We start from the raw sequence: 13779 nt of genomic DNA on the forward strand, positions 1-13779 counted from the left end.
TTGGCTTATACAAACGGTTCAATGGACTTCACTGGAACTCACTACTCATGTTGACAAGGCAAGCAGGATTTCTCTGGTCCATGTATAAGTAATATTCCTGCTGAGTTTTTCCTGTGGTAAGGCTTGTAGCACCAGACCCTGAGAAACCAATTCAAGATGAGTATTCACATTTTGGTCTGTTCCACAGGGTGTCAGAAAGACACCACAAATTGAGATGAGAAATATATTCCCCCATTTTTCTGTTTTGAAGCACTTACCAGCACACTATATATTTAAATGGTCGACTATCCCCTATCTTTGAATAACTAAGGCAGTCATGCACAATAAATGCTGAATATGATCAGCATAAAATAGACACATTCAGCTACCAACCCCACCTGCTGTTCCTGACTAACACTGTTTCACTGGCAGTCGGAATGCTATATTTTTTGCTGAACAGTCCAGAAAAATGGTAACGTGGCAATTTTGTTGAGCTTAAATTTCCATTCTTTCTTACGTTGTACTTTTTATTTTTCGAATGAGGTGTGCTGTTAAATTCTTGAAAGAAGTCTTGGAATGAAGTTCTCCTAAATACTTAAAAACATCATCACTATACAATTCCTTCCATTTAATAGCCCCTTTATAACATAAACTTCAGAGTGTTAATGGTTTATATAAAATTCTTCAAAATAATTTTCCCTCTTTTAGAGTTAAATGAAAACTTAAATGAAAACACCTTTAAAAGTTCACAAAATTTTAGGATGACCTCTAAGTATATTTGCTTATAAATTAAAGAAACTACAAGAGACTCCTTGGGAGACAGAGACAAAACTGCTCAGAACAGCAGGGGCAAGACTGAAGCAGTACAGAGACAGAACCAAAGATGAACAAAGACAAAAAGAGGAATGGGAGGGGGATGATGTTTCCTACTTGGATTAGAAACAGACACTATGTGGCAGACTTGCAGCAGTTCTGTAATAGTTTATGAATACAGGTTGAACACCTCCAGTACAGCATCCTTGGGACCTGAATGGTGCTGAAATAGAGAATTTGCCAAACCATGGGAGGTCAGTATTGTCCAGCAACATTATCAGTACCTCCAGGCCACCTCTCCACCACAGCGATCTTTTGAAAGATTATCTTCCAGAAGATCTCTTCCAGAAGGTCTTTTTTTGAAAGAGCGCGCGCACACACACACACACACACACACACACACACACAAAGGATCGAAAGATCAATTCACTCTTTTGAAAGCGAACGTCCACACAGCCCCTGCTCTTTCAAAAGAATGGGCCAGGTATTGAATAATCCAGCACCTTGAGGACTGCTCCTTCGAAAAAAGGGCCTGCAGAGCATCTACATGTGCCTTTTTTTTTTGGAAAGAAGCTTTCGAAAGGATGCACTCTTCCTGATCCAGGCGCAGAAGAGGGCTTCTGGAAGGAGAGCTGCGTTCTTTTGATTTCAGATAGAAAGAGCACATTTTGTGTGTGGATGCTCCGTGTGTTCTTTCGAAAAATGGCTTGATTTTCCAAAAGAACTTGCTAGCGCAGATGCGGCCCCAGTATTTACTGGGCTATTAGAAGACATTTAGGGGTAAATTACAGCTAAATGTGAGCACAGAACACTGAGAACCAGGACTAGTGGTTGTAAATACACATTATGGGACCACAGGATAGTTGGCCACCCCCAAGATACGTGGACATCCAGCTAACTAAAATCATGCCACACCACGGATGCTACTGGATGAGAGATTGCCAGTTTAGAGAGGTTCAACCTGTATGGTATTTTGTCATGATTACTGGGATGTTTGCTCTATGACAGTTATTAAGAAAATAAGCAAAATGGAAGAAACAAGGGCTTAAGATAAATCATCTACGGCAAAGGTTTAAAGGCCCTGAACAGACTGGCTCACACTTCCTATGCAGCTTACCAAACTGGTTTGGAGAATTGAGGGAAAACTCAAACTGGGAAGGACAAGACATATCTGGCTGGATAAAAAGAAATTCTTTCTGGAGAGAGGCCATTCTGAGGCAGTGATTCAGAATTACAGCAGTAATGGCAGGTCTAGATTGCATCCCCTGAAGATAAGTCTACAAGTAATATAGGCACGTGCAGACTGGTGTTTTAAAATCCTTTATCTCTAAATGCTTATTCCTACTGTCAACATTAAACAATACTTTTCCTATAAGAAAGTTGTTTGGTCACTATAATCACTACTGGTCATAGGCTCCCAAACAGAAGAACTACAGGTGCCAAAGCTAGTCAGACTTGCTTGCTAAGCACACCTGTAGCCCATGGACCAGAGTAACAGTAGGAGAAATGTGTGATTGCACCATTAGGCTCTCAAATTGAGGAGTAAAGGGACTTCAAAGTAGCCCAGGCACTTTAAAGTACTGCCGGGTTAGCCGTGGCTACACGCAAGCCGGCACTTCAAAGTTTGCCGCTTCAAAGTTGTCGCAAGGGAGAATTAGTTTAATGAAGTGCTGCGCATGCAGCACAGCACTTCATTAGTACTCTCCCAACACCCTACATACCATGCTCTCTTTGAAGTTGGGAGCTTGTATAGACATGGCCCAGGTGTTTTAACCCAAGTGATTCAAGGTTTATTTTCTAAAAGAATGACACAGCAATTCTGTCAATTCCTTAATAAAGTGCTTGTCTACACTACCTCCCTACTTTGAAGGGAGGATGGTAAGTAGGGTGTTGGGAGATTATTAATGAAGCACTGAGCTGCATATGCAGCACTTCATTAAGCTAATTTTCCCCCATGGCAACTCTGAAGTGTTAAACTTCGAAGTGCCGGCACGCGTGTAGCTGCAGCTAACCCACCAGTACTTCGAAGTCACCCAGGCACTTCTAAGAACCAGTGGGTTAGCTGTGACTACATGCAAGCCAACACTTCGGAGTTGCTGCGGGGGAGAATTAGCTTAATGAAGTGCTGCATATGCAGCGCAGCACTTCGTTAATAATCTCCCGATGCCTTACTTACCATGCTCCCTTCAAAGTAGGGAGCTAGTGTAGACAAGCCCAAAGTGTCCACATAGATTGAATCTCTCTCATCCAGCACCCTCAAGACCTGACTGGTGCGAGACGAGAGAATTCGCCTGACCATGGCAGGTTATCTAGCAGCATTACCAACACCTCCACTGCTTGCTAGGCTCTCAGCAGACATTTAGGGGTAAATTACAGCTAAATAACAGCACAGACCACTGAGAACTAGGACTAGTGGCTGGAAACAAACTTAATGGGACCATAGGAAACGTGGCCACATCCATGATAACTAAAACCATGATGGATCACAGATGTTGCCGGATGAGAGAGTTTCAGATTAGAGAAGTTCAACCTGCACTTCAATGAGAGCTGAATTGATAATAAATACATCAGATTTTTAAGACAAAGAAACATTAAAAACACACAAATGTTTGAAATGTAAATCAGTAACAATGTAGACATAAAAATAACAAAATACAGCTGTATGTTAAAGCTTCTCTGAAGCCTCTAATACCAAAATCAAAGCTTCTAAGGATGAAGTAAGGCTATCATCTCCATGAACAACAGAAGCATTCTTTGACCTTCTTAACGGCACACACACTTGGGGTTAAGGTGGCATAACAGCTACACAGGTCAAGTTTGTGACTTTCACACCTCTGACAATGTAGCTGTATTGATTTAAATTGTAAGTCTACATGAGGCCTAAATTACTTTGGGTACAGAGCTCTTCTGCTTAGTAAAACAAAAGACCTGTTGAGAGTCACTACACTGAGATCTAAGCTACATTTGCCAGGGCTGTGAAAAAACACCCCATGCAGTGACATACCAATGCTAACAAAACCATCAGCATAGACAGCTGCACATACAGAAGAACACTTCTGTCAACACAGATCAGAGTTTGTGGAGGTCATGCTCCTACACCAACAGCAAAACTTCTCTCCATGTCAGCTGGGTTGACAGTAGGATGCTAAATCAATTTGGCTATGCTGATACAGGCTCTGTGGTCTAGACACACCCTGAGGGGCTTCTCTACACTCAGGAAAGGTAAGGTGATTAACTATAGGTGTAAAGTTTATATGCATACATTAAAATGCATTAAAACCCTACATGGATTCTCTCATTTAGAAATAAAATGGCTTTAGTTTACTTTGGATTAATCTCTGAGTATTAAACCACAACAAACTAAGGGGTTGTCCATATAAGGAGTTAATTAATAATAGTTATACAGGAAAAATCCCAAGCACTGCTCCAGGATGGGAATGGACTGGCAAAGCTGCAGTTCTGCAAAAAAGGACCTGGAGATTACTGTGGATGAGGAGCGGGATATGAGCCAACAGTGTGCTCTTGTGGCCAAGAAAGCTAAAAGCATTCTGGGGTGCATTAGGAGCATTGCCAGCAGATCTAGGGAAGTGATTATTCCCCTTTGTTCAGCAATGGCAAGGCCACATCTGGAGTATTGCATCCAATTCTACACTCCCCCACACCAATTTACAGAAAGGATGTGGATGCACTGGAGAGAGTCCAGAGGAAGGTGACAACAGTGATTAGGGGGCTGAAGCACATGACTCATCAAGAGAGGCTGAGGGATTTGGGTTTATTTAGTGTACAGAAGAGAAGAGTGAGGGGAGATTTGATAGCAGCCTTCAACTACATGAAGGAGGGGTGCTAAAAATGAGGGAAAGAAACTGTTCTCAGTGGTGAGGGATGACAGAACCAGGAGTCTCACTTGCAGGGAGTGAGGGGGAGGGAGGTCTAATTTGGATATTAGGAAAAACTATTGCACTAGGTGAGTGGTGAATCTCTGGAATGGGCTACCTAGGGAGGGGTGGAATCTCCTTCCCTGGAGGTCTTTAAGTGCCCACTTGACAAAATCCTGGCTGGGCTTGGCTCTGCTTTCAGCTGAGGGTTGGACTTGATCACCTCCTGCGGTCTCTTCCAACACTATGATTCTATGAAAAACTAATCCTGAATATTTCCACATGTGGATATTTATTCAAGAATAAGAGTGCCTTATTCCAAGTGTTAAACTGAACAACAATAAGGCTGTCTTATTCTGGAAGAAGATTCCACACACGAAGTTATTCATGAATGGCTATTAGGCTTTCAGTGTACACACCTCCTGAATCCAAACTAACTTTCTCCTGCAAACAAGCCTTTACGCCACTTCACTTCTGAATTAGAGCATCTGCAAAGAGGTTTAATCTGTGGCAGGTGCATTAACTGCATACCCGAAGTTAATTTGTCTCATATTTTCTGCATGATCCCATGTACACAAGCCCTGAGTCTAATCATGCCTAATCAACAACTGACATAGTACAGGTACAGGACCCCAGTGTTTTCACATGGTTTTTGTTTGTATTGCAGACAGAAAAACAATGTTACAAAACAGGGTTAGGGATTTACATTACAGGTTAAGAACTTTTCTATATGGGGAGATGGCCCAAAATTAGCTATTCAATAAAAGTTCCCTTGTAGGCACTCATTCTGCACAAAGAATTCCTCTGTACAAAAAGGCACCCTAAAGCCAAGTCTACACAGGGATAATCCAGAGATTTAAGATGAAACTAATGATGTGACAATATTGAAACCTCCATATGGGTTCTCCTTCAGTGCTTTAATGGATGCAGGGTAATTTATGAGTACTGACACCACTCCTTTCATTGATTCAGCTTATGTTTCCTGAATTTCCCCACTTAAACATGCAGAACAAGACTGTCCACGTGTGGGAGTAGTGCAGAATAGCTGTAGCTATTCATGTCCCTCCTAATTTTGCTAGTGCTTACCCCGTAGACAAATCATAACACAAAGGAGTTATCTTTGTTATATAGTCTCCACATCAGATGTCAAAAGGCTTTAGGACTTTGCTTCCTATTTCATGTTTGTCTTCTTTGGGGCCTTCGCAAAGCTTTCCAACCATACAGATCCAACTGAGTAAATGACTCCAATAATCATAACAAATAACACTCTCTGAATGTTTATTATCCCCTTCAATGTTAATATGCACCATGGAATGGGAAACTGAATTTTGGATCCTGACTGAATTAGTGGGCCTTGACAGAATTCAAAAGTAGTACAGCTGGTTATATAAATATTAAGTGAGAGCAAGAACTCTTGTGGCTTAATGTTCTCCACCTTCCAATAATTAAGATGTTAAAAGCATATAACATTGTGACTAAATAACAGTTTTCAAGTCAATCCAGCTGACTAATGACATTACTGCTAATATAGCAAGTGATCAAACGCTACATGTTAATTGCTAGAAAAGCAAATTTACATATTTCTCAGCATATGAAACAATTTTGTTCAGAACAGTATACTTTATTACAGGTTTCCTGAATTGCTGGTCTCTGTTTGCCTGTAATTTTATGTGCCTTTCATCTCTCATCTGCATGGAAGTAGACTGAGCATCTGACTTTAATTTAATTTGACATAATCTTAATATATTTCACCTAAGTTCACCATAATTGCAGGTATAACACAGCAGAGACTTCCATGTCAGAGACTGAAATGCCAACAATGAGAAGAAATTCAAATATCAAAAAGCTTGCCCTCCACAGTATTCTAAGCAAGTGATTTATATTCTGGCCTTGTAACGTATTTCTAAACTTTGTGGAAGAAAATAGGTTTGAAATTATTTTTAAGAAATAAATATCACACAGTTCATGTTCAAGACGTACCATGTTAAAATGGTTCTAATGCAAACAGGAAAGTTCTCCCAAAATTCCTAACCAGGACTGAGGTGGTGGAGACAGAAAGTATAGTCATCTCTCCCCAGGGAGCAACTAGAGAAGGGGTGGGCAATGAGTGGCCCACAGGTCTGGCAGATTCACTAGGGTTAGTCACTAGCAGGACCCAGGCACTTCATTTACCTGTGTGTCCGCAAGTACAGACGCTTACAGATTCCATTGGCCACAGATTGCAGTTCCCAGCCAATGGGAATTTCAGGACGTGGTCCAGACCAGGACAACTTCTGCAGCTTCAAATGGCCTGGAATAACAATCCCTAGCCAACAGCAGCTGCAAGCAGCCGTACCTGCAGACACAGATAAATAAAGCATCCAGTTGCCTGCCGGGAGCTAGACCTCATGAACCGCATCCAGCCCGCAGACACTTTTTACCTACTCATGGAGGAAGCAGATAATCCTGGTATTTCTGTGAATTACAGCAAATTAAGAGACAGCAGGCCAAGATCTTCCCTCCCCCACCACAAGTCTCAGGGAGCTAGAGGAACTGGTAGAAGGATTAAGGATGGGATGGTGCAAGATCTTCATAGGTTTTTTCCATTCATGTAGTTAATTCATCCCTCTAAAGGTGGTAGATAGATTGATAAAATAATTATTCCATCAGCCTAACTGTGTCTGCACGGAGGGTTAGGTCAACTTAACTGTGGCACTTAAAGCGTGAAATTTTTCTCAGCCATGAATATCACAGCTAGGCCAATCTAATAAATGCAGAACATGGCTATTATACTATTAAACACTCTCTTAAAGAGCCTGGGGAAGACACTGGAGAGTACCCAGCTTTTAAAGATACTGTTCGCTATATTCTCAGACCTTTATAAAGATGATGTCAGCATGCTAGGGCACTTGATATAGAGTACAACTATCATTAAAATAGCAAAAGTACTGTCAAATGCACAAAGTAAACAAACAAAGAGAACTTAAAAATCTCTCTCTAGTCCTTACAGGGCTACTTCCAAACATACTAGGTTAAAAATTCACACAGAAATGTGATTTTATGTCAACTGTTTCCCTTTCAAGTTACAAAATGATCTGTAAAATTTATCAACAATACTGGAATATACAAAAATACCCAAACACAAAAAGAAATAATACAAAGGTTGAAACCATTGTTTAGAGTGGCTGTTCTCAACCAGGAGTCCTGAGGCTCCTGGGGATGCAAAAGCTGGCTTCAGGGGAGCTGCCAAAATAAACCAGATAGGGGTTGGCATTAGACTCACTGGGCCCAGAGCAGAAAGCTGAATCCCTAGCCCATCACTTGGGACTGAAGCTGACACCAAATTAACTTGGCTTTGCAGATTCTCGGCCTCCTGAGGCATAGGTCCCAGGAATTGCCCTACTTACTATTCCCTAACACTGGTCCTGGTTTTTAATCTACTGGATATGCAGAAAACCAGATGTTGTGATACAGGTGAGCTCTAGAATTTTTATAGCATGTGAGGGTGGGGCCTCAAAAGAAAAAACTTCAAGTGAACTAATAAATGCCTGTACTTCTTCAGGATCTAGCATAAAACAGATGAAAGATACTGGTTTTCACAAACATTACAGGTGCTGCATTGAGCTTCTCTTCTACCTGCCCTGGGGCTGAAAAGAAAAAAATAATATTCAAAACAGAGAGTCTGGACATTTTTATGTATATCACCATGGAATTTTATATTGTATATAAATGAAATTACTAGCAAGTAACTTTTAAGTAATGGCACTAACCAAGAGTTTCATTTTGTATGTAGGTCCTAATTCTGCAACAAAATGCACAAGGCTCTCTGTGTGCATCACACTGCAGGACAGGGATTCCTGAGGTCAAAAACCTGTATAGGTAATGGTGGAAGCCATTAGGTGGCTGATACACCAGTTCCCAAAAACATTTTAAGTCATCACATTCTCTCTACTGGGTCAGTATCGAACCAGAAATGTGTCAAAAGCAAATAGTCTGTATCAGTGGTTCCCAACCTTTTCAGTAACAAGGCACACTCCAACGAGGAACAATTCCACACCACACCCAATTTTTAGCTGAATTTATAGCTCATAAACATCATATTTACTTAAATTTATTATGACCACAGTCTTTCTGGAATGGTTTGCAACATAGTAGTGCATACAACATGCTAAACAAATATCAAATGCATTAATTTTTCAAATCCACCACAGAATACACCATCTTACGCAGAAAGCACAGATAACTTTTCAAAATCTGGTCAATGCCATGATAAGGATGTTGCATAAATGAGTAATCACTGAAGGCAGACTTCCTGCTCCACTAGCTCTTTGGAGCCAGGACACAGCATTTAAACTATGCCCCAGCTCCAACATAATTCTGCCCTACCCACTTCCACAGCAGGGAGTGGGGGCGGGCTCCCCACCAGCACGTTTGGGCTAGGAAGCAGCATTTCAGCTGCCTCCAAATGCGAATGGGGTCGTTTGGGGTCGTCATTTCCCCTCACTATAGCTCTGCAAAGAGCCAGTGGGGGGAGAGGGGTACGAAAGGGGAAGAGAATTGACAAACCCTGCAGGGACTCAGGCAGTCTTGCTGCCAGAGCCAGCAGGAGTGGGGTAGTCAATTCCTCCTCCTCCTCCTTCCTCCCCTACCTGTGGCTCTGCACAGAGCCACTGAGAGGGGAAATTGACAAAGTTTCATGGCACACTTGGACAGTTCTCACAACACACTGGTTGAAAACCACCAGTCTGTCTACACCCTGGCCTCCCATAGTGCCTGCAACACTGGTATTAGTAAAGGACTAATACTTTAAAAAAAAAAAAAAGTATCTAGTGCAGCAGTCAGGGCACACTCACAATTTAAGTGAGAGATTAACCAGATAGCATGACAAAGAATCACAACACAGTATAACCTTGTGCTATGTTTTTTTGGGACCAGTGGTTCAGTAGTACAGTAAACTCTCTCATATCCCGCAGCCCTGGAACCATATAAGTTGCCAGATATTCCAATATTCTAGATAACAGAGAGGTATACCTAGCAATGCATAATGCTAAAGAAAAACAAGAGTAGATATTAAGAAACAAACAAAACTGTTTTCAGAGTTCTTTATTGACTAACAATAGTATTGTACACTGCAAACATACTGTTTGCTGTATTTATTTGTATGCACTTTCACAATACTGTACTTATGGAAAACATAACTAAAATTTACTTATGGTTAAAATGCCAGTTATTTGGGAGTGCTAGAGGATGGAACACTGGATATGAAAAAAGAAGGAGTAATGTAGCACTTTACAGACTAACAACATCATTTATTAGGCGATGAGCCTCCCTGGAGCTGACCCACTTCTTCAGCTCTGGAAATAGCTGGACTGGAAGTGCTATAGGACTCCGGTTTTGTTCTCTTAGGATACAGACTAACAGGGCTACCTCGCTGCCACCTTTCATCATGCAAGAACATGAAGCAGTTCACTGTACTACTGAGCCACCGAGCCCCAAAACCACAGCACAAGGCTATGAGCAGAGCTTACGTCAAAGGGCTGGTTGATGACGTGTGATATGCCTAGGTGGGCACAGGTCCCCAAGCCTATGAGAGGTGCAGCAGGAGCGGGCCCCTCCCCGTGCCTCCCACACGCGCGCGAGCTTGGAAGTGGCACTTTGCCGCGTCACAGCAGTCAGGGCGTCACACCCCCAGCGTGCGGTGCAAGCGTTCCGGACCCTCAGTTTTCCTCTGGCCTCCGACCAGCAGTGGGCGTCAGGCGCGGGGCTCTGAGCCGTCCCCTAACCGGGGCTCACACAGCACCCTGGCGGGCGTCCAGCCCCCGACCCGGCCAGGGTCACTTCCAGGCCTAGCAGCGGGGGTGGGGGATTACGTCTCCCGCAGTGCAGGGCCCCCCCGCAGGCCAGCCGGTAGCGCAGCTACCAGCGAAGAGGGCGCGTCACGGGAAGGGGACCAGGCGCGGCCCTGGCCGGCTGGGGCGGCTGCAGCCTGCCGGGCGGGAGGGTGCGTGCTGCGGTCTCTGCTCCTTCTTACCCGCCGGTGGTAGTGAGCAGGCGGGGGAGACGCAGCGCCCCTGCCCCGAGGGTCTCGCCTCCTCCGGCCCCCGCCTCCTCCGCGCCCATGAGCGCCGCCTCTTCCGCGGCCTCCGCCTCCTCTGCCGTGTCTGTCCCCGTCGCCGCCGCCTTCCGCTGCTCTGTCCGCGCCCGGCTTCCGCCTGCCCTGCCGGCCGCCTCCCCGCCGGGGCCGGCCGCCGCTTTCGCTGCGCTCCTCCTGCATGGCAGGGCAGCGGCTTTCCGGCCCGCCGCGTGTGCCGTGCAGCCCAGCCGGCCCGCCTCCGGAAACAGCTACCGGGCAGGCCCGAGAGAAAGGGCGCCCGGCAGCTCCTACCGGCAGGGCCCTTCAAATCTCCGCGAGCCACAGCGACCCCTGCCCAGCACCGCACCGCGCAGGCCCCCAGGTGACCCGTACAGGCTCCCCAAGCCCCCAGTGACCTACACAGAACACAGCCACCAGAACCCACTCAGGGACCCACACACAATACAGCCACCCCGAGCCCCTTGCCACCACAGTGACCCACACAACCACCACAAGCTCCTTGCCACAGTGACCCACACAACCCAGCCCCCAACCTCCACAGTGACCCACACAACCCAGCCCCCAAACCCCCACAGTGACCCACACAGACCCCCCAAGCCCCCAGTGACCCACACACAGCACAGCCACTAGAATCCACTCAGTGACCCACACAGTCCCGAGCCCCCACAGTGACCCACACACAGTACAGCCACCATAGTGACTCACACAGCCATCCCAAGTCCCTTGGCATCACAGTGACCTACACACAACACAACCACCCCGAGCTTCTAGCAACTACATTGACACCCACCCAACACAACATAATCGTAGGAGGCTCACACAGTATGACACAACACAGCCATAAGTGACCACTACACAGCACAACACAAGACCCAACAACTCAGCACACCAAATCCCATGACTCATACAACACTAGAGCCACAACACAACATACCAAGTCCCCTGCACACACAGCCCTTCTCTCTCAGACACTCTCCACAAGTGTTGCTCAGCACACCAAAGCCCATCCTAAATCCACTCTTGCACAACCACCCTGTAATACTGCAGATTCCCCATGCAACATAGACACGTAAGCCCCCAATGCACTTGCGGTGGCCTAGTGAGTGCCTTCACTACGTACAGTATCCTGACTTAACATTAATACTGGCATCAGCATTACCACACAACGGAAAACGGAACACAATCATGATACATCACAACCACATTAGTGCTCACACACCACAAACAACCACAGAGAGCTGCAACAATTACTACAATTATACTAAACCAATTGAGTAAAATGGACCTCTGTATTCTCGCAGTACACAGTGGATGCACCTGCTTTTCAGAAACAAAGGGCAAGTTAACACTTCTAGCTAGGTGACATCAAAACTGATTGGCTGTCACTTACCAAGCAGCCAGTCTTGGGCAAGGGACAGGAAGGAACAAACAACTCTGTATTTTAGCAAACAATAGTATGAAAACTTTCTGTGTGACTGCCCAGCTTCTTGCCTCCAGCTGGGAAAAACATTACCTTTGTGTCACTCACCTGAAAATGCATTTCAAAGGGTGACTGAGCTATAAAGGTGAAAGGTAAAAACAGCCCAGTGTATTTCTCCCTCTCTTACTCTCTCTTATCCCCCTAAAAGACAAAAGAAACAACTATTGGATTTTAGGTGCGGATGCTGGCCTAAGAGTTTGATCAAGGATGTTACTGGAAATGTGTTAAGGGATTTCATCTTGAACCAAATCTAGGCTGTGTCTACACGTGCCCCAAACTTCGAAATGGCCATGCAAATGGCCATTTCGAAGTTTACTAATGAAGCGCTGAAATGCATATTCAGCGCTTCATTAGCATGTGGGCGGCAGCGGCGCTTCGAAATTGACACGCCTTGCCGCCGTGCGGCGCGTCCAGACGGGGCTCCTTTTCAAAAGGACGCCACCTTCTTCGGAATAAGGGGACTTCGAAGTAGGCGGGGCCCTTTCGAAAAGGAGCCCCGTCTGGACGCGCCGCGCGGCGGCAAGGCGCATCAATTTCGAAGCGCCGCTGCCGCCTGCATGCTAATGAAGCGCTGAATATGCATTTCAGCGCTTCATTAGTAAACTTCGAAATGGCCATTTGCATGGCCATTTCGAAGTTTGGGGCACGTGTAGACACAGCCCTAGTCTGTTAAATTTAGAAGCAGGGTTGTTTTGTTTGTTTGTTTTTGTTTGTTTTGTGACTTTCTAATCTCAATGTCTCATTACTTATGCTCACTTAAAAACTCCCTTTATAGTTAAATAAACCTTTTTTTTTTGTTCTTTATTTCAAATTTTTCCAGTGTTGTGAATTGTTTGGGTAACTTTTTTTAAAGAAGCAGATTGTTATATTTTCATCATCTGACAGAATCCATCTTTGGGAAGTCCAGCATACAGCAGCACTAGACTGACTGTGCCAGGCTTGACATTTTATAGAGTGAGGTTGAGGCTATGGAGGCGTCTTCTCCCTCACTCCACTTTGCAGCATTACGTGCCATCAGGGTAGCACGATAGGAGCATCCCCTTTGCTTCTTGAGCCATTGTGAGTGGCCATTGTGTAGACAGTACACGGCTAGGCATTCCTTGACTCTTCCTCCCACTTTTACCTGCATAAGGCTAGCCAAAAACAAGTGACGAGATTCTGGTAGTGCAGCAGATTTAAGTCATTCCCATCTACAGCTCATTTTGACCTTTGAAAAGCCCATTAATTTGACCCACTCCAAATTATGGATGGATCTGAAGTGTACACACACTTGCACACACAGACTTTTCTGTTAAAAGGACAGTCAAATCTGTTTCCCGGTAGGTCAGCATTTGAAAGGACTAATCCTCTGCAATCAGAATTATAGTTCAAACTTAGAACAATTTTAAAAGCATAATACATACAAGCAAACAAATTTATCTCTGGAATAACACCATTAGCTACAATGAGCCCTGTTTCATTAATGGATTTTATCGAAGAGGTTTTATTTCAAAAGTATGAAATAGATTTTAAAAAGACAGTGGCCACAATATTTTTGTTTGCCATCTCCTCAAAACAGA

At 44.5% G+C, this 13779-nt stretch overlaps 1 protein-coding gene across 1 annotated transcript in view; it reads right to left on the reverse strand.

The window, feature by feature from the left end:
• The window catches only part of AVEN (apoptosis and caspase activation inhibitor), a 171276-nt gene extending 160273 nt beyond the window's left edge, over positions 1-11003 (reverse strand). Inside the window, exon 1 of the mRNA XM_074996958.1 lies at positions 10678-11003. Within this exon, the coding sequence (XP_074853059.1) occupies positions 10678-10920 (243 nt within the window). The 5' untranslated portion in view covers positions 10921-11003. The remainder of the gene's footprint in view (positions 1-10677) is intronic.
• Between the last annotated feature and the right edge of the window lie 2776 nt (positions 11004-13779).

The sequence above is a fragment of the Carettochelys insculpta genome, chromosome 6 (assembly GCF_033958435.1).
Source record: "Carettochelys insculpta isolate YL-2023 chromosome 6, ASM3395843v1, whole genome shotgun sequence".
Classification (NCBI taxonomy): Eukaryota; Metazoa; Chordata; order Testudines; family Carettochelyidae; genus Carettochelys; species Carettochelys insculpta.